The sequence below is a fragment of the Tachyglossus aculeatus genome, unplaced genomic scaffold (genome assembly GCF_015852505.1).
Source record: "Tachyglossus aculeatus isolate mTacAcu1 unplaced genomic scaffold, mTacAcu1.pri scaffold_100_arrow_ctg1, whole genome shotgun sequence".
Classification (NCBI taxonomy): domain Eukaryota; kingdom Metazoa; phylum Chordata; class Mammalia; order Monotremata; family Tachyglossidae; genus Tachyglossus; species Tachyglossus aculeatus.
The window spans coordinates 716,377-734,876 of NW_024044841.1; the positions used below are offsets into that span (position 1 = coordinate 716,377).

At 45.4% G+C, this 18,500-nt stretch overlaps 1 protein-coding gene across 1 annotated transcript; it reads left to right on the forward strand.

The window, feature by feature from the left end:
* The first annotated feature begins 15,172 nt into the window (after positions 1 to 15,172).
* On the forward strand, positions 15,173 to 15,998 carry LOC119922192 (olfactory receptor 2H1-like). Its single transcript, XM_038742166.1, has 2 exons — positions 15,173 to 15,623; positions 15,712 to 15,998. The coding sequence occupies exons 1-2, from the start codon at positions 15,173 to 15,175 to the stop codon at positions 15,996 to 15,998; spliced, it is 738 nt and encodes a 245-aa protein (XP_038598094.1).
* The last annotated feature ends 2,502 nt before the right edge of the window (positions 15,999 to 18,500 follow it).

An 18,500-nucleotide genomic window follows, 5' to 3' on the forward strand; every position in this document is an offset into this window, starting at 1 on the left:
CTTTCTCCACAGAAGACTTCCTCATCACCGGTTACTCCCATGGGACCGATGCCAAGGGGTGGGGACCCGGCATTATTCGGGCTGGAAGGGCCCATGACCTAATGGAGAAGGGTCTTCTACTGTGCCATTTTAGAGGCATTTGCCCACTATCATTCTCCTCTGGGGGGCCTTCATGTCCCGGTTCCTCAGGCTGTAGAACAGGGGGTTCAGAGCGGGGGGCACCACGGTGTGTGCCCCCACCACGCGGGCACACACGGACACTAGCAGGTCCAGGGTCGAGGGGGACTCAGACACGGGCTTGAGGTAGGCGAACGTGCCATTTGCTACTAATAATGTCACGACATTGAGGTGGGGCAGGCAGGCGGACAAGGCTTTGGCCCAGCCCTCGGTGGCCGGCATCCTCAGCACATTGCAGAAGATGCACACGTAGGAGACGATGATGGCGAAGAAATAACCGAAGGTGTGGCCAACTGAGAGGGTTTTTCACACAAATTCCTGGAGCATTCCACTGGGCTCCGCGGGACTGATGAGCTGAGGGGTGTCACAGAAGAACTAGGGGAGGGCGTTGGACCTCAAGTTGGGGACGGAGAAGGTGGCGATGGAGTGCGTCATGGCGCTCAGTGAGCCAAAGGGCCATGAGGCAGCCGCCATCTTTCCACAGGCTCCATCATCTATGATGACCCTGTAGCTCCAGGGGAGGCAGATGACCGCGTAGCGGTCGAAGGACATCGTCTTGAGCAGGGGAGTCTGCACGCAGAGTATGAACACAAACACTTGAAAAGCGCAGCCCAGGGACGAGATTTCTCTATGCTGTTTCAGGGAGTTGTGGATGGACTGGGGGATGATAACAGAGATGAGGCAGAGTTCCAGGACACATAGGTGTCTGAGGAAGAAGTACACGGGGGTGTGGAGGCGCCAGTAGAGAGCGGTGACGGTGACACTGAGGAGATTCCCCATCAGGGTCCCCAGGTAGTCGACTATGAACAGTGCAGCATGGACCAGCTGGAGGTCCTGGACCTCCGAGAAACCCAACAGGAGGAATTCCGAAACCTCCGTGAGATTGGCCATTTCCTGCTGGAAATGAGAAGTAAAGTGGGAGTCTTTTCCAAGTGATATACGGGTTTTCGTAGGCACTAACAAGTTATTTATTTTTCCCTTCTTACCTTAGAAGAGTCAGAGGTCGTGGGTTCTAATCCCGGCTCCGCCACTTATCAGCTGTGTAACTTTGGGCAAGTCACTAATTCATTCATACAATGACATTTACTGAGCACTTACTGTGTGCAGAACACTATGCTAAGCACTGCACCTAACTTCAATGAGCCTCAGGTACTTCACCTGTAAAATGTGAATTAAGATTGTGAGCTCCATCATCATCATCATCAATCATATTTATTGAGCGCTTACTATGTGCAGAGCACTGTACTAAGCATTTGGGAAGTACAAATTGGCAACATATAGAGACAGTCCCTACCCAACAGTGGGCTCACAGTCTAAAAGGGGGAGACAGAGAACAAAACCAAAGATACTAGCAAAATAAAATAAATAGAATAGATATGTACAAATAAATTAAATAAATAAATAAATAGAGTAAAGAAAATACGTACAAACATATATACATATATACAGGTGCTGTGGGAAAGGGAGGGAGGTAAGATGGGGGGATGGAGAGGGGGACGAGGGGGAGAGGAAGGAAGGGGCTCAGTCTGGGAAGGCCTCCTGGAGGAGGTGAGCTCTCAGCAGGGCCAACTCCACATGGGATATCCTCATTACCTTGTATCTACCTCAGCGCTTAGACCTGTGCTTGGCACATAGTAAGCGCCTAACAAGTACTATTATTATTATTATTATCATTATTATTATTATCATTATTATTATTATTATTATTACTATTATTATTACAGGCCAACCTTCCCACTCCACTCCTCTAGCATCAACGTATTCTCTGTGCCCCGAATCCCGTCTATCTCGTCACCAACCCCTTTTCCAAGACCACTCCCTAGCCTGGAACTCCCTCCCTCTCCGTATACTCCAGACCACCGCTCTCCCCACCTTCAAAACATTAATAAAGTCACATATTCTCCAAGAGGCCTTCCCCAAATAAGCCTTCTTTTCCTGACTTTCTCTCCCTTTTTTGTGTCACCTATGCACTTGGATTTGTATAACCTCACTTTCAGCTCCACAGCACTAATGTACATAGACAAAATTTATTTTAATGACTGTCCCCGCGCTCTAGACTTTCAGCTTCTCATGGGAAGGGAATGTGTCTACCAACCCGGTTGTACAGTACCCTGAGCTTGGTCTAATAGTAAGAGCATAATCGCGGCTCTGCTGCTTCCCTGCTGTGTGAACTAGGGTAAGCTACTTCGCAGTCAAGCGTGGCTCAGTGGAAAGAGCATGGACTTGAGAGGCAGAGGACATGGGTTCTAATCCCGGCCCCACCACTTGTCTGCTGTGAGACCTTGGGCCTTAGAATCAGGTCTGGAATGAAATGAGAGAACTATGAGAGAGCTTTGCTTGCTCCCTCCAGACGGTAAGTTCGTTGTGGACAGGGAATGTGTCTACCGACTCTATCGTACTCTTCCAGTTGCTTACTTCAGTGTTCTTCACACAGGCGCTCAATAAATATCACTAATTCATTGACTAATGTCTGCCTCCTCAACTGCAGTGTAAACTTGATGAGGCAGGGATCATGTCCACCAACTCTGCTACATTGGACTCTTCCAATCGCTCGTTCAGTGCTCTATACACAGTAGGCGCTGCATAATGCCACTGATTGATTAACATTTGTCTCTAATTCTAGACTGTAAACTCGTTGTGGACAGTGAATGTGCCTACCTACGCTGTACTGGTGTACTCTCCCAAGTGCTTAGTGCAGTGCCCTACACCCAGCAAGCACCCATTGATTGATCGATTCTCTCCTTAGCTCTCACAATTACTCGGGTCTCAGCCACCACACTCATGATCTCCAGAAAGTGCTCTAGATCTCCGATGTTCATTCCATCTGAGCCCTACTGAGAGCTCACCTCCTCCAGGAGGCCTTCCCAGACTGAGCCCCTTCCTTTCTCTCCCCCTCGTCCCCCTCTCCATCCCCCCAACTTACCTCCTTCCCTTCCCCACAGCACCTGTATATATGTATATATGTTTGTACATATTTATTACTCTATTTATTTATTTATTTATTTTACTTGTACATATCTATTCTATTTATTTTATTTTGTTAGTATGTTTGGTTTTGTTCTCTGTCTCCCCCTTTTAGACTGTGAGCCCACTGTTGGGTAGGGACTGTCTCTGTATGTTGCCAACTTGTACTTCCCAAGCGCTTAGTACAGTGCTCTTCACAAAGTAAGCGCTCAATAAATACGATTGATTGATTGATTGAGCCCAGAACTGATGGAAAATACTCTCAGAACAACGTGCTGCACAAACAGAGGAACCGGTTTTATGAACTGTAAAATGTACGACTCTCATCTTCTCCTATCCCCTGGGGATCCTTCCAGCTCATAGAGGCTAGGATTCCCAGTAGGCCGTTATGTTCAACCTCTACAAGCAGAAAAATCACAAAACTCACGGGAGAGATTGGTCTGCCTAGATTTATAATGATTATTAATATTATCATCATTGCTGTTGCATTTGTTAAGCACTCATTAATCTATTCTGATATTTGTTTAACACTCACTCTCCTATTATAGTTGCATATATTAAGCACTCAGTATATTATTATTATGGCATTTCTTAAGCACTCATATTGTTATCATTATGACATTTGTTAACCACTCACTGTAGTATTATTATGACATTTGTTAAGCACTTACTAAATTCTTATTATGGTATGTGTTAAGCACTAACTATACTATTAAGACATTTGTTAAGCACTTACTATATTATTATTGTGGTATATGTTAAGCACTCACTATATTACTATTATGGGATATGTTAAGCACTCACTATATCATTACTACAGCATTTGTTAAGCACTTACTATATCATTTTTATGGTGCTTGTTAAGCACTCATTATATCATTATCATGACATTTATTAAGCACTCACTATATTATTATTATGACATTTGTTAAGCACTAACTATATTATTTTTATAGTTTTTGTTAAGCACTCATTGTATTATTATTATGGCATATTTAAGCACCTACTATATTATTATTGTAGTATTTGTGAAGCACTCACTTTCTTATTATTAAGGGATTTAACAGCAATAATAATGCTAATGACAATAGTATTTGTTAAACGCTTCCTATGTGCCACTAGGCACTGTTCTAAGCGCTGGGGCACTGTTCACTCACTGTATTATTATTATTATGGCATTTGTTAAGCACTAAGTATGTTATTATTATGGGATTTGTTAAGTACTTACTACATTATTATTATGGAATTTGTTAAGCACTTACTATAGTATTATTATTATGGCATTGTTAAGCAATTATTATGTTATTATTATGATATTTGTTAAGCACTCATATCATTATTATGGAATTTCTTAAGTGCTAACTATATTCTTATTATTGATGTGGAACCTTCTTCGAGGATGAAGGACAACGATCAATTAATAAATGGTATCAACTAAGTAGTTAAGTGGTTAGTTCAGTGCTCTGCATCATCATCATCAATGGTATTTATTGAGTGCCTACCACGTGCAGATGATGATGCAGAGCACGGTACCGAGTGCTTGGGAACATTCGATACAACAAAGTTGGTAGATGTGATTCCTGTCCACTTTTAGACTAATCTGCATGAGGGACAGGGACTGTGTTTAATCCCCTCACGTGTACTTTCTCCTATCAGTTATTATTCATTAATTTGTATTAATTGAGCTATTACTATGTGCAGAGCACTGCACTAAACGCTGTTATAATAATTATTAATATAGTATTCTGCACATGGTAAGCACTTAATGAATACAATTGCAACTTCTACTATGTACCTGAATATGAATTCCTGGACCCCTGGTTAAGTGGATTGTCCAAACAGCACTTAGAATAGTGTTTGATACATATTAAGTGCTTAATAAATACCATTATGAATTCCACTATGTACCTGAACGTATATTCCTTGACTACTGGTTAAGTGGATTGTCCAAACAGCGCCTAGAATAGCGTTTGACACATAGTAAGCGTTTAATAAATGCCATAAAAACAAACAAACAAAAAACTCCAAGTGTGCCAGGGGATTAGCAAAGGCCTGGCAGGAAGTTCAATGTCTCAAGTGGTTTCACTCTGTCTCTTAGCTCCTTGGCTGTCCCTGGACTAGCACCCCAACTAGTAAATGTGGTGGCATGGGGAACACAGTGATACAACGATGCCCTGCAATACCTCCCAACCGGAGAGGGATAAAACAACCCACCCCCTCAACGGCTTGGCTTGTTCCGGGCTGTCGTCGAAAAGAGAGGAGGTGAAAATCAGAGATTTGCTCTTGGGGTTCCAAAGTTCGGAGAAGAGGAGGCAGACGAGATTGGTCGACACAATCCCTACCATCTCAGTTGGTGACCGGTATGTGAGAACTCTGTGTGCTATTCTATCTGTTGTCAGGTTGTCAGGAGAAGTGTTGGGTGTGGGTTTAGTGGCCACAGTGGAGAAGCAGTGTGGCCTAGTGGAAAGATCCCGGGCCTGGGAGGCAGAAGGATCTGGATTCTAATCCTGACTGTAACGCTTGTCTGCCTTGTGCCTTGGACAAGTTACTTGGCTTCTCTTTGTCTCAGTTACCTCAACTGTAAAATGGGGGTAAAGACTCTGAGACCCATGTGGGACAGGGACTGTGTCCAACTTGATTAGCTTGAATCTACCCCAGCGCTTAGTATAGTGCCTGGCACATAGTAAGTGGTTAACATATACCATACAAATAAATATTTTATTCCTGAAAGGATCCAGACAGTCTCCATGCATCTCTAGACTGTATGCTCGTCTATTTTTATGTATTCATCATTATGTGCTCCCCGTGTGCCAAGCACTGTTCTAAGCACTCGGGTAGATACTCGGGTAGCACTCGGGAGAAGCAGCGTGGCTCAGTGGAAAGAGCACGGGCTTTGGAGTCGCAGGTCATGGGTTTAAATCCCGGCTCCACCACTTGTCAGCTGTGTGACTTTGGACAAGTCACTTCACTTCTCTGGGCCTCGGTTAACTCATCTGTTAAATGGGGATTAAAACTGTGAGCCCCCAGTGGGACAACGTGGTCATCTTGTAACCTCCCCAGCGCTTAGAACAGTGCTTTGCACATAAAAAGCGCTTAATGTATGCCATCACTATTATTATTATTATTATTATTACAGGTTAAATCTCTTTGTATGCAGTTCCAGTTCCACATAGAGCTCACAGTTTAAGTAGTAAAGAAAACGAGTTCGGTGTGGTCAAGGAATGTGTCTATCAACTCTGTTGTACTTTCCCTAGTGCTTAGTATGGCACACAGTGAGCGCTTAATAGATACCACTGGTTGATCGATATTGATGTGGGGATAAAAGCTGTATACTAGTGAAAAGAGCAGAGGGTTGGGAGTCAAAGGGGTGGGAGTTATTTGCCTGCTGTGTGATCTTGGACAAATCGCTTAAATTATCTATGATTCAGTTTCCTCATCTGAAAAATGGACATTAAAATACCTGTTTTCCTTCCTCTTAGACTATGAGACCCGTGTGGGACAGGACCTGTTTCTGATCTGATTGAACTTTGTCCACTCCAGTGTTTGGAACATAGTATGTGCTCAACAAATACCACAAGTGGTATTTAAATCTGATGAATTGAACATATTATTGTTATTGTATTTGCAGTCTAATATAAAATGTGTAACCTCAAACTGGCTGTGTGTCATCAATCAATCGATCATTCAATGGTATTTATTTAGTGCTATCAATTAATCGTATTTATTGAGCCCTTACTACGTGCAGAGCACTGTACTAAACACTAGGGAGAGCATAGGACAACAGAGTTGGTTGACATGTTCCTTGTCTACAAGGAGTTATAGTCTAGAAGGGAAAGCAGCCATTGATTAATCAAACCATCAGTCAGTGGCATGACTTGAGCTCCGACCATGTGCAGAGAACTGTACTAAGCACTTGGGAGAGTCAAATATGATCGCCATGATCTTGCCCATCAGAGGAAAGTAGGAATAGTAGTACAAGTATTTACAAAGAGCTTACTGTGTGATGATTTGACACATTTGTAATGTTTAAAAACGGTCTTCTCCTACACAGCTAAGACATCTTACCTTTGGGAAGGAAATGGCCAATCTCACGCTTGTGATGGGATTCCTCCTGCTGGGATTCTCCGAGGCCCCGGAGCTGCAACTGGTCCATGCCGCGCTGTTCCTCCTGGTCTACCTGGCAGCCCCGACAGGGAACCTCCTCACCGTCGCCACCACCGCCCTCGATCGGCGCTTCCACACCCCCATGTACTTCTTCCTCAGGTACCTGACCGTCCTCGACCTCTGCTACAACTCCATCACCGTCCCCAAATCCATCCACAGCTCCCTGACCGACTGTAGAGAAATCTCCTTCCTGGACCTTGTCTTTCAATTGCTTTTCCTCCTGCTGTTCGCCTTTTCTGAGCTGTACTTCCTGATAGCCATGTCCTACGACCACTACGCCGCCATCTGCCGCCCCCTGATCTACGAGGTCATCATGGACCGTGGGACCTGGGGGAAGATGGCTGTCGCCTCCTGGCTGGGTGGTATCGTGGGCACCGACATGCACGCGGTTGCCACTTTCTCCATCGGCTTTGGAGGGTCCAACGTGATCTGCCATTTCTTCTGTGACACCGTCCCCCACTGAATGATGGAAGTTTCAGGCCCCAGTGGGAACCTCCAGGAAATTGGAGTCACGGTCTTCTCCGCCATTCTGAACGTCTCATGCCTTGTTTCCATTATCGTTTAGTACGTGCACATCTTCAGGGTCGTACTGAGGATGTTGGTTGCCGAGGGCCGGGACAAAGTCTTCTCCACCGGCCTGCCTCACCTCGCCATGGTGATTTCATTCATCTCCATGGGGACTGTCGCCCACCTCAAGCCGCCCTCAGACTCCTCCTCGACGCTGGACTTGCTGGTGTCCATGTTCTACACCGTGATGCCCCCCGCCCCGAACCCCCTCATCTACAGCCTGAGGAACCGGGACACGAAGGCCCTGAGGAGGTTGTTCGGAGTGGGAGGTTGGCTTTGAGAAACAGGGACACATGAAGGTCGTCCCGGGGAAAGGTACCCTGGGGAAAAATCCTGGGGGAAACATGTCACCTACTTCTAGGGAAGGCTCAGCCAATCGATCACTCAATTAAACTGGCAAAATGTTTTGACGGTAGTTGTTTAGCACTTACTATGTGCCAGGCACTGAACTGAGCGCTGGGGTAGATACAAACTCATCAGGTGGGACACAGTCCCTGTCCCACATGGTAATCACTCCCAGTTCAATAGTGGAACCCTGAAATAAACTCCATTTAATTGTATCAATGATATTTTGTGAGCATTACTGTGCAGAGTGCTGTTCTAAGCACTTGGGGTTATACAACACCGTTGGTAGAAACGTTCCCCGCCCACATCGAACTCACAAACTATGTATGCAGGAACAACTGAATTAAACCACCCAGACCTGTAATTCTAGAGCAAAGCATGCAAGCCTGAGTAGTAGTGTGGAGAGTGGAAAATGCATAGGGCATGGTGTCAGAAAGCCCTGCATACTAATCCCGGCTTCACCACATGCCTGCTGTGTGACCTTGGGCATGTCACTTTATTTCCCTGTGCCTCAGTTACCTCATCTGGAAAATGGGGATTAAGCTTGTGAACCCAATGTGGGACACAGGCTGTATCCAACCTGATTAGTGTGCATCGACTCCAGCCCTTAGTGCAGTGTCTGGTCCATAGTAAGCATTTAATAACAACAACATCAAGGAGGAGAAAGAATCAGAAGCAATCAAGGGTGTGTCAGTAAACAGACTGGTCTTTGACTCAGCAGGAACTAAGGTCATAAATGAAAATGAGAGACTCTGAACTCTTCACATTGCACCTAGAACAGCAACAACGAGCAGGAGAAAGAATCATAAGAAGTCAAGGGCGTGTCTGTGAACAGACTAACCTTTGTATCAGCAGAAACTAAAGTCATAAATGAAAATGAGAGACGCTGAAATCTTCTCATTGCCCCTAGAACAACACAAGAAGCAGGAGAAAGAATCAGAAGCAATCTGTAAACAGACTGGACTTTGTCTCAGCAGGAACTGGACTTCTCAGACTAAGCCCCTCTTTTTCTTAGCTTCCTCTCCCATCCGTATCACATCAGCTCACTCTGCTCTTCCCCCCACCTCTCCGCACCCCGCAGACCTTATGTATTTATTTATATATGCATAATTCTATTTATTCATATTGATGCCTGTATACTTGTTTTGATGTGTATGTATCTATAATTTAATTTATTTATATTGATACTTGTTCACTTATTTTGATGTCTGTCTTCCCCCTTCTAGAGTGTAAGCCCTGTGTGGGCAGGGATTGTCTCTCTTTATTTCTGAATTGTACTTTCCAAGCGCTTAGTACGGTGTTCTGCACACAGTAAGCGCTCAATAAATGCGAATGACTGAATGAATGAATGAAGGATGAAGATGAAAGATGAAGACCCTTGTCATGCTGTCCACCCCATTATTCATTCATTCAATCAATCTTATACGATAACAACAATAATGGTATTTATTAAGTGCTTCCTATGTGCCAAGCACTGTTATAAGCAATGGGGTATATACAAGGTAATCAGGTTCTCCCATGTGGGGCTCACAGTCTTAATCCCCATTTTACAGATGAAATTACTGAGGCACAGAAAAGTTAAGTGACTTGCCCGAGGTCACACAGCAGACATGTGGCAGAGTTAGGATTAGAACCCATGACATTCTGGCTCCCAGGCCCGTGCTCTATCCAGTACGTCATGCTGCTTACTATGCTGCTTACTATGTGCTTGCTATGTGCCTACTATGTGCAAAGCACTGTACTAAGCACTTGGGAGAGTATAATTCAACAATAAACAGACAAATTTCCTGCATACAATAAGCTCACAGAGCTTCTGGAGGGCAAAGTCAACCATGTGCCTTGGTTTCGTTGCACTCTTCAGAGTACTTAGCACAGTTTCCATCTCTCAGTAATCAGTCGATCAACAGTATTTGTAGAGTGCTTACTGTGTGCAGAGCCCTGTACTAAACTCTTGAAAAAGCACCATACATTCGAATTAGAAGTTGCAATCCCTGGCCACAATGAGTCTTCAGTCTAATGGAGGAGACAGACATAAATAAATTGGAGATAGAGTGCAAGGATGTGTATGTAAGAACTGAAGACTAGACAGTAAGCTCTTTGAGGGAACGTGTCCGCCAAATCTGTTATAATGTACTCTCCCAAGCTCTTAGTATAGTGCTCTGCACATACCAAGCACTAAAATACAATTGATTGATTCATGTGGGACTGGGGTGAATATTAAAATGCTTAAGGAATATTGACCCATAATCATAGGTGATGCAGGAGAAAGGGCAGGTAGGGGAAATGAAGCCTTGATCAGGGAAGGCATCTTGAAGGAGATGTGATTTTACGAGGGTTTCATCACTTGATAATTCCACTGTTGAGGGAGCCAATAAGATAATAATAATAATAATAATAATAATAATAATGATAATAATAATATTCGTTAAGCGATTACTATGTGCCAAGCACTGTTCTAAGGGGCTGGGGTAGATACAAGGTTATCAGGTTGTCCCAGGTAGGGCTCATAGTCATAATCTCCATTTTACAGGTGAGGTAACTGAAGCACAGAGAAGTTAAGTGATTTTCCCAAAGTCACACAGCTGACAAGTGGCAGAGCCGGGGGTTAATGAATTTGAGGATGCTTTGAATTGCTCGGAAGCTGATAGCTACGGCATCTGTCCCCACAAGGCTCTCTGCCAAGAGTCCCTGCTCTGCCCGCCTCTGTACCCAAGTAATTGGTGAAGCTGGAGGGCTTTGAGAATCCCAGGGGGCCTCTCCCCATATATACCAACATATCTCTCTCTTCGACGATCCCGTGCTCCAGAAATATTGGTTTCCCTAGCCCCCAGATGTGAAGAGTATCTGAAGAGACATTCTGGTCTTTCCCTCCTGATTGCCTCTCTCAATTCCTTAGATCCTACAGAACGGGCAGTAGGACCCTGGAAAGACGAAGAGATGTAGAGCAGAGGCGATGGGAAGAATTAAATTCCGACCCCTAACCATCTTCCCATCGGCCACCCACTCCTGGAGTGATCTGGAAAAAGGAGCTGGGGATAATCATTTCTCTACCTCCTAGCTCAGCTGCTTCCAGCTCAGCTAAATTCTCACCGCCTTGCTCACGAGGCTGAGGGTGGACTCTCCAAAACTGACTTCTACACAGCTCATCCAGTGGGATCATTTCACCGGACCAGAGTGGGAATCTGGTTTGCCTTTTCGCACCAGGCCTGGTGATTAGGGATGAAACAAAGAAAGTAACAGTCCCCCCAGGCAATCTGCAGCCTCTATCGTATTTAAGAAAATGGAAATTGGGTATATGTGCTACTAATCCAGAGTATTTATTGAACACTCCTTCTTTGCAGAGTAGGGGAAAGTGCAATATATGACAGAATCTGTAACTTCGAGGAGCTTATGGTCTAGTCTGCCCTGTGTGGATTACTCCTCGCCCTACCTCAAACTTCCACCCTGCCTGCAAAATCGCAGATGCTGAAGAAGTCAGGGAGAAAGATTTGGCCATCAGTAGCCCGCAATTACTAGCCCTGTCCCAGTCAAACAGAGATGGTCCACTCCTAATTGTGAGTCCTGGAGTGGCCTGGGAAAGAGCCAAGGGTACCAGGAGTGTGAGCCGAGGTTCTCATTGACCTCGGAGAGTGGAAGGCATTAAGGAAGAGCTGAGCAGTGAGAAGTAGTGTGGGACTGCGGGTAGAGCCAAGGCCTTGGAATCAGAAGGATCTGGGTTCTAATCCTAGCTCAGCCACTTGTCTCCCATCTGCTGCATAACTCTAGGGCAAGTCATTCCACTTCTCTATGCCTCCGTTTCCTCATCTGAAAAATGGGGTTTCAATACATATTCTCCCTCCGACATAGACTGTGAGCCTCATGTGGAACCTGATTATCTTTTGTCTACCCCAGCGTTTAGTGCAGTGCTTGGCATATAGTAAGCACTTAACAAGTGCGGTCTACTTGTTTTGTTTTGTTGGCCCTCTCCCCCATTCTACACTGTGAGCCCATTGTTGGGTAGTGATTTTCTCCATCTGTGGCCAAATTGTACGTTCCAAGCGCTTAGTACGGTGCTCTGCACACAGTAAGCACTCAATAAATACCATTGAATGAATGAATGAACCACCTAGAGCAATCCATCAGTGGTATTTATTGAGCACTTACTGTGTAGAGAGCACTGTGTTAAGTGCTTGGGAGAGTCCAATTTAACAGACTTGTTAGACACGTTGGTCCCCAGAGAAAGTCGAAGGGAACAGAGAAGCTTGGGAACGAGGAATAGAAAGGGAACGTGCTAGAAAAATTGATGGAAAATCTAGTTTCTCTCTATATCTGTTAGAACCTGTTGGGATGCAGAGTCCATATCCTATTTCTCCCTTTTCAGTGTTAAATGAACAGAAATTCTTTCTAAGAATCTACCCTCAATGCCGCCTGCTTCAGGGTCAGCTACTGACTCTTATCCTGGCTCACGAGTAGGCGGAATGAAAACCCTTCCCTTTTTGAGCTGGGAAGAACCCTTGAAAGATTCTCCCACTCCAGGGTAGATTTTTCCAGAAATTTCCCGTTTCTTCAAGGGATCAAATTTCCTCTCCCTTTCTCGCCCCTCTCCACATCCTTCCACCTTTCTTTGGAGCCGAGGTGTCCTGAAGGGGATCTAGGACAGCAGCGTAGCTCAGTGGAAAGAGCCCGAGCTTGGGAGTCAGAGGTCTGGGGTTCTAATGCCGGCTCCGCCTGTGTGACTTTGGGCAAGCCACGTAACTTCTCTGTACCTCAGTTTCCTCATCTGTAAAATGGGGATTAAGACTGTGAGTCACAAGTGGGACAACCTGATTACTTTGTCTCTACTCCAGCGCTTAGAACAGTGCTTGGCAAATAGCAAGTGCTTCACAAATGCCATTATTATTGTTATTATTATCATTATTATTATTATTATCGTGGGGAGCGTGGGAAAGACAGGGAGTATGTGCACACAAACTGTACCAAAGGGCTCAAAGCCAAACACACTCAACAACAGGAGATAAAGGGACCAGGGCAAGAAAAACACGCTTGCACCTGCAAAGCTCGGAGGCAAACTCAAGGCCATATCCGCAGCCAGCAATGGTTGGCAACGGGTGGCTGGGGGCCAGCCAGAGCAAACGCTTCGTGATGGACAGAGCTGTTGTTAGGCTAGTGGCTGGAGGGTGGCGAATGAGTGTGCTACATGGCCTGAGAAAATCCTGCCCCCGGGCAACGGGGTGTATAAGAGACGAACAAGACAAGGGGGGGGGGGTGCACACACACACACAGGTCCCTCTCTCCCTCCCTTTCTCTCTCTCTCTCGTTCTCTCTCTCTTAATTAACCATGTAATCGCTGATAGCAAATAAACGGCAACCAAGCTTTGGACCTCTGGCTGACTCTTCCTGGTGTGAGCGCGCGGCCCGCATCCGGAGACGTCCGAAGACCCGGAGAGGGTAAGAACCCGAGAGTTGCCCCCGAAACCCCGGGGAGCAACGACTATTATTATTATTATTATTATTATTACTTTTATCATCTTAGAATCGGGGCTCCCTGGGGGCCAAGAACTCAATCTATTTTACTCCCAGACCATAGTACAGTGCTTTGCACATAGAAAGAGTGAAATAAATACCTTTCCTACTACATCAGAATGTCACTGAAACTGCACAGGGTGCGATCAATGCTACTGTTGGGTGACCTTGGGCAAGCCACTTAACTTATCTGTGCCTCCGTTACTTCATCTTTAAAACGTGAGCCCCACGTGGGACAACCTAGTATCTACTCCAGCGCTTAGAACAGTGCTTGGTACATAATAAGGACTTAACAAATACCATTATTATTATTGTTATTATTATTACTACTAATACTGACTTTCTTTTTCTCTGGTTCTCTTTCTCACTTGATCTCTCCTGCTTTTCTCTCCTTTTCACTACTTCATACGTTTTTCTCCTTCCCTCTTTTCCTCATCCTCGCTTGCATTTTTTCTCTCGTCCTCTTGCTATTATTTTCTGTATCACTCTCTCCCTCACATTTTTCTCTCCCGCTCATCCTTTCTTGCACTATTTTCTCCCTCTCACTGTCTTTCCCCCACTCCCAATTTTTCTTTCCGTCTCCCACTCTTACCCTTGCTCTCTCCTTCTCTTGTTTTTCTCTCTTGTTCTCACTTTTTTTCTCCCTCTCACTCTGTCCCACATTTTCTCTCCCTCTCACTTTTTCTCCTTTCTCTATCTGGCTTCTTTTCCTCTCCCTTGTGTTCTCTCTCACTCCCTCTTGCTTTTCTCCCCCTCTCACACTCTCATACTTTCTCTCCCTCTCACTTTCACTCTCTCATTAGATTTTTCTCTCCTTTATGCTTTCTCCCCTAACTCTCTCTCTCTTATTCTTCTCTTCCTCTCACTCTCACTCTTGCTCCTTTTTCTCTCACTCCCTCTGTTCCCTCCCTCTTTCTATTTCTCCCTTTCACTCTCCCTTGCTCTCTCATTTTTCGCCCCGTATAGATCGTCCCCCCCCCGTCTTGCCTTTTCTCTCCCTTGCATTCTCTTGCCCTCACTTCTTTCTCTTCCTTTTTCTCTCCTCACACTTTCTCTCACTCCTTTCGCTCTCTCTCTTTCCCTCTCCCTTTTCCTCCCTTGTTCCCTCTTTCCCCCACTCTCTCTCACTTTTTCTCTTCCTCTCTTTACCTCACTCCCTTTCTCTCATGTCCCCTCCTTTTTCTCTTTCTCACTCTCTTTTTCCATCATCCACTCTCCCTGTCTCCCTCACTTTTTTTCTCTCCCTCACTCTCTTATTTTATCTCTCCTCCTTCCTCTCTTCCCCTTTCTCTCTTTCTGTCCTTCTCTCTCTCTCCCTGTCCCCCTTGTCTTTCCTACAATGACGAGGTTGATGCAGAATGACAATTCTAGGGCGGACTTGGTGGGTTTCTCTGCTCAACCCCAGTTAGAGAAGATCTTCTTTGTGGTTGTCTTGATATTCTAACTCCTAACCATGGTGGGCAACACCGTTATCATTTTGGTGACCCCACCGGTTCTCCGTCTCCATATACCCATATACTTCTTCCTGTCTCACCTGTCCCTCGTGTGCCTCTGCTTCACCACTAGCATCTTGCCCCAGCTTCTGCAGAACCTCCGGGGTCCCTCCAAGACCATTACCGTGGTCAATTGTGGGGTCCATCTGTATGTCTCCCTGGCCCTGGAGTCGATGGAGCGCGTCCTGCTCACTGTCATGACCTTGGCCTATCATGCTGCCATCTGCCAACCCCCTCACTACACCATTGTCATGCACCCACAGCTCTGCCGGGTCCTGGTGGGCTTAGCCTGGATGTGTGGGGTGGGGGACACCGTGATTCAGGTTGCAGCCATCTTCCGCCTGCCCCACTGTGGACACCAGCGGCTTCACCACTTCCTCTGTGAGATGCCCGCCATGCTCAAGCTGGCATGTGTGGACATCCGGGCCAATTAGATCCAGCTCTTCGTGGAAACTTGGTCGTGATTCTCCTGCCCTTGAGCCTGATCACGATGTCCTAGGGTCCATTGTCTGGGTTGTGCTGAAGGTCACGTCACCCCGGATCTGGAGGGAGGCCCTGGGAACCTGCAAGTCCCACCTCTTGGTGGTCACTTTCTGCTATTGGTCCACCACAGCGGTCTACATCTGGCCCAACAGCTCCTTCTCTGGGACTTTGGACAAATTTCTGACCTTCTACAAAGTGGTCACCCCCACCCTCAACCCGCTCATCTACACCCTGAGGAAGAAGGACGTGAAGGGGGTGGTGAGGAGGATTCTGGGAAAAGATCAGAGTTCAGAAAAGGCCTAACATCCTGAATCAAACTTTTCCAGAGTCCTTGAGAAGGGCGGGCAAGGTAGCAGCCAAAACTGACAACTCTTCACTGAAGGGAAATAGATATCTGGACAAAAATCAGATAATGAGAATAATTGTGGTATTTGCTAAGCGTTTACCATGTGCCCAGCTCTGAACTAAGCGCTGTGTTAGGTACAAGATAAACAGGTCCCACACGGGGCTCACAATCTATGTAGGAGGAAGAGCAGGTGTTGAGGTAACCGAGGCACAGAGAAGTTAAGTGAGTTGCCTAAGGTCACACTGCCGGTAAGTAGCAGAGCCAGGATTAGAAGCCAGGTCGTCTGACTCTCAGGCCCATGTTCTCTCCACTAGACCAAACTGTTTCTCTAAAATACCCCCAGGGGCACACATCCAAGGAATCCTAAGCTTCGTATCCTGAATTACACTCAGAGATGTGTGTATCCATTGATGAGACACTCTATGCTAAAGCATGTGTGTTAATCAACTTTCCCACCTTCACTATGATTAATGCCTGCTTCTCCGTTTAGACTGCAAGCTCCCTGTGGGCAGGAAACGTATCTGTTATATTGCTTTCTCCCAAGTGCTGAGTACAGTGCTTTGCACACAGTAATCATTCAATGAATACCATTGATGGGTAAATTCTGTCTCCCCCTTTGGACTGTAAGCTCGGTGTGGGCGGGAAATATGTCTACAATCTCTGTTTTATTGTGCTCTCCCAAGAGCTTAGTATAGTGCTCTGCATATAGTAAGCACTCAATCAACACCACTGATAGATAGATTGATTTCCGTTTCCCCCTCTAAGCTGTGAGCTCCTTTGTAAGCAGTGGACACCTCTACCAATTCTGTTTTATGGTACTCTCTCAAGTGCTTAGTACAGCACTCTGCACACAGAAAGCGCACAATAAATACGATTAAGTGATTGATTGATACTGATCTCGGCCTTTCAGCACTTACTGTAAATATTCTTAATACTCTACTATTTCCCTTTCCTGCAGCCTATTTTTATGCCTGCCTTCCCCTGAAGATTCTTAGCTCAATGTGGGCAAGGAACATGGTTAACATTTCTGTTATATTGTACTTTCCCAAGTGTTTAGTACAATGTTCTGCTCATTATAAGTGCTCTATAAATATCATTGATCGTTGAGTGATTACAGTAAGTATGCCCAGGTGAGAGCCAGGGACAATTTTCAATCTCATACCTTGTATCTACCCCAGAGCTTAGCACATAGTAAGTGCCAGGTAATTTTTTAATGGTATTTCTTAGACACTTACTATGTGTCAAGCACTATCCTGAGCACTGGTAAATAGTAAATATTACTATTCTTATTACTAATGATTATGATAATAATAATATTGTTCACAGGCCCAACTTGTTCCATTATTTTATGTGCCTTATTTACAGGTGATTTGATTAATGGACTAAAGTTTCAAAAACAGAGAGATAGCAGTTCATTTGCACATTTACTCAATCAGTTCTCAATCCTGAAAATTGAAAACAGTTGAAATTTTGATCTCAACCCTAACAGTGCGTTCTTTTGAAATAAATATAATAGGTGGACCCAAATGACTCTTGTGTCAATGGGGATTTGATAGTCATTGCCTTTCGTGAGGTTTCACCATGAGAAGCAGCGTAGCCTAGTGGAAAGAGCCCAGGCCTGGGCGACAGAGGACCTGGTTTCTCATCCCAGCTCTGCCACTTGTCTGCTGCGTGACCTTGGGAAGGCACTTCAGTTCTCTGTGCTTCATTCTTCCCGTTCTCCCTCCTATTTAGTCTGTGAGCCCCATGTGTGATAGAGATCGTGTCCAACCTAATTGACTCGTATCTATCCAAGCTCTAATAAGAGTGTTCGACACATAGTAAGCACCTAATAAATAATATTTTAAAAATCCCTGCCTCTGCCCCCAAGAACGTGTGACCCATTGGCAAGGGGTGGAATGTGGGAGGTCAACAAAAGGTTAATGATTATGAGTCATAATAATAATACTAATAATAATTATGGTATTTGTTAAGCGCTTCCTCTGTGCCAGGCTCTGCACTAAATGCTGGGGTGGATATAAGCAAATCAGAATAGACACAGTTCCTATCCTGTGTGGGGCTCACAATCTTAATCCCCACTATACAGATGAGATAACACAGGCCCAGAGATGTGAAGTGACTTGCCAAAGGTCTCACAACAGACAGGTGGCAGAGCGGGATTAGAACCCATGACCTTCTGACTCCCAGGCATGTGTTCTACCCACTACACCATGCAGCTGCTGGGTCATGAAGATCGGTAAGCAACAGATGAGGACAACAAGGGTTTTGATTTCAGGGAAGATAATAAATGTGTGTGCTAAGCACTTACTCTGAGCAAAGCACTGTGCTAAGCATTGGTGTAGATACGCGGTAACCAGGTCAAGCACTGGCCCTCTCCCCCTACAGAGAACTCACAGTCTAAGGGGGAGGGAGGAGAGTCATTGAATTCCTGCTCTACAAGTGAGGAAACCGAGGCACAG

Bases quoted from the DNA above. Each gene is read 5' to 3' on its own strand.
- LOC119922192 (XM_038742166.1), top strand. From the start codon at position 15,173: ATGGTGGGCAACACCGTTATCATTTTGGTGACCCCACCGGTTCTCCGT. The intron at 15,624-15,711 runs GTGTGGACATCC...ACGATGTCCTAG, and splicing joins CGCCATGCTCAAGCTGGCAT to GGTCCATTGTCTGGGTTGTG.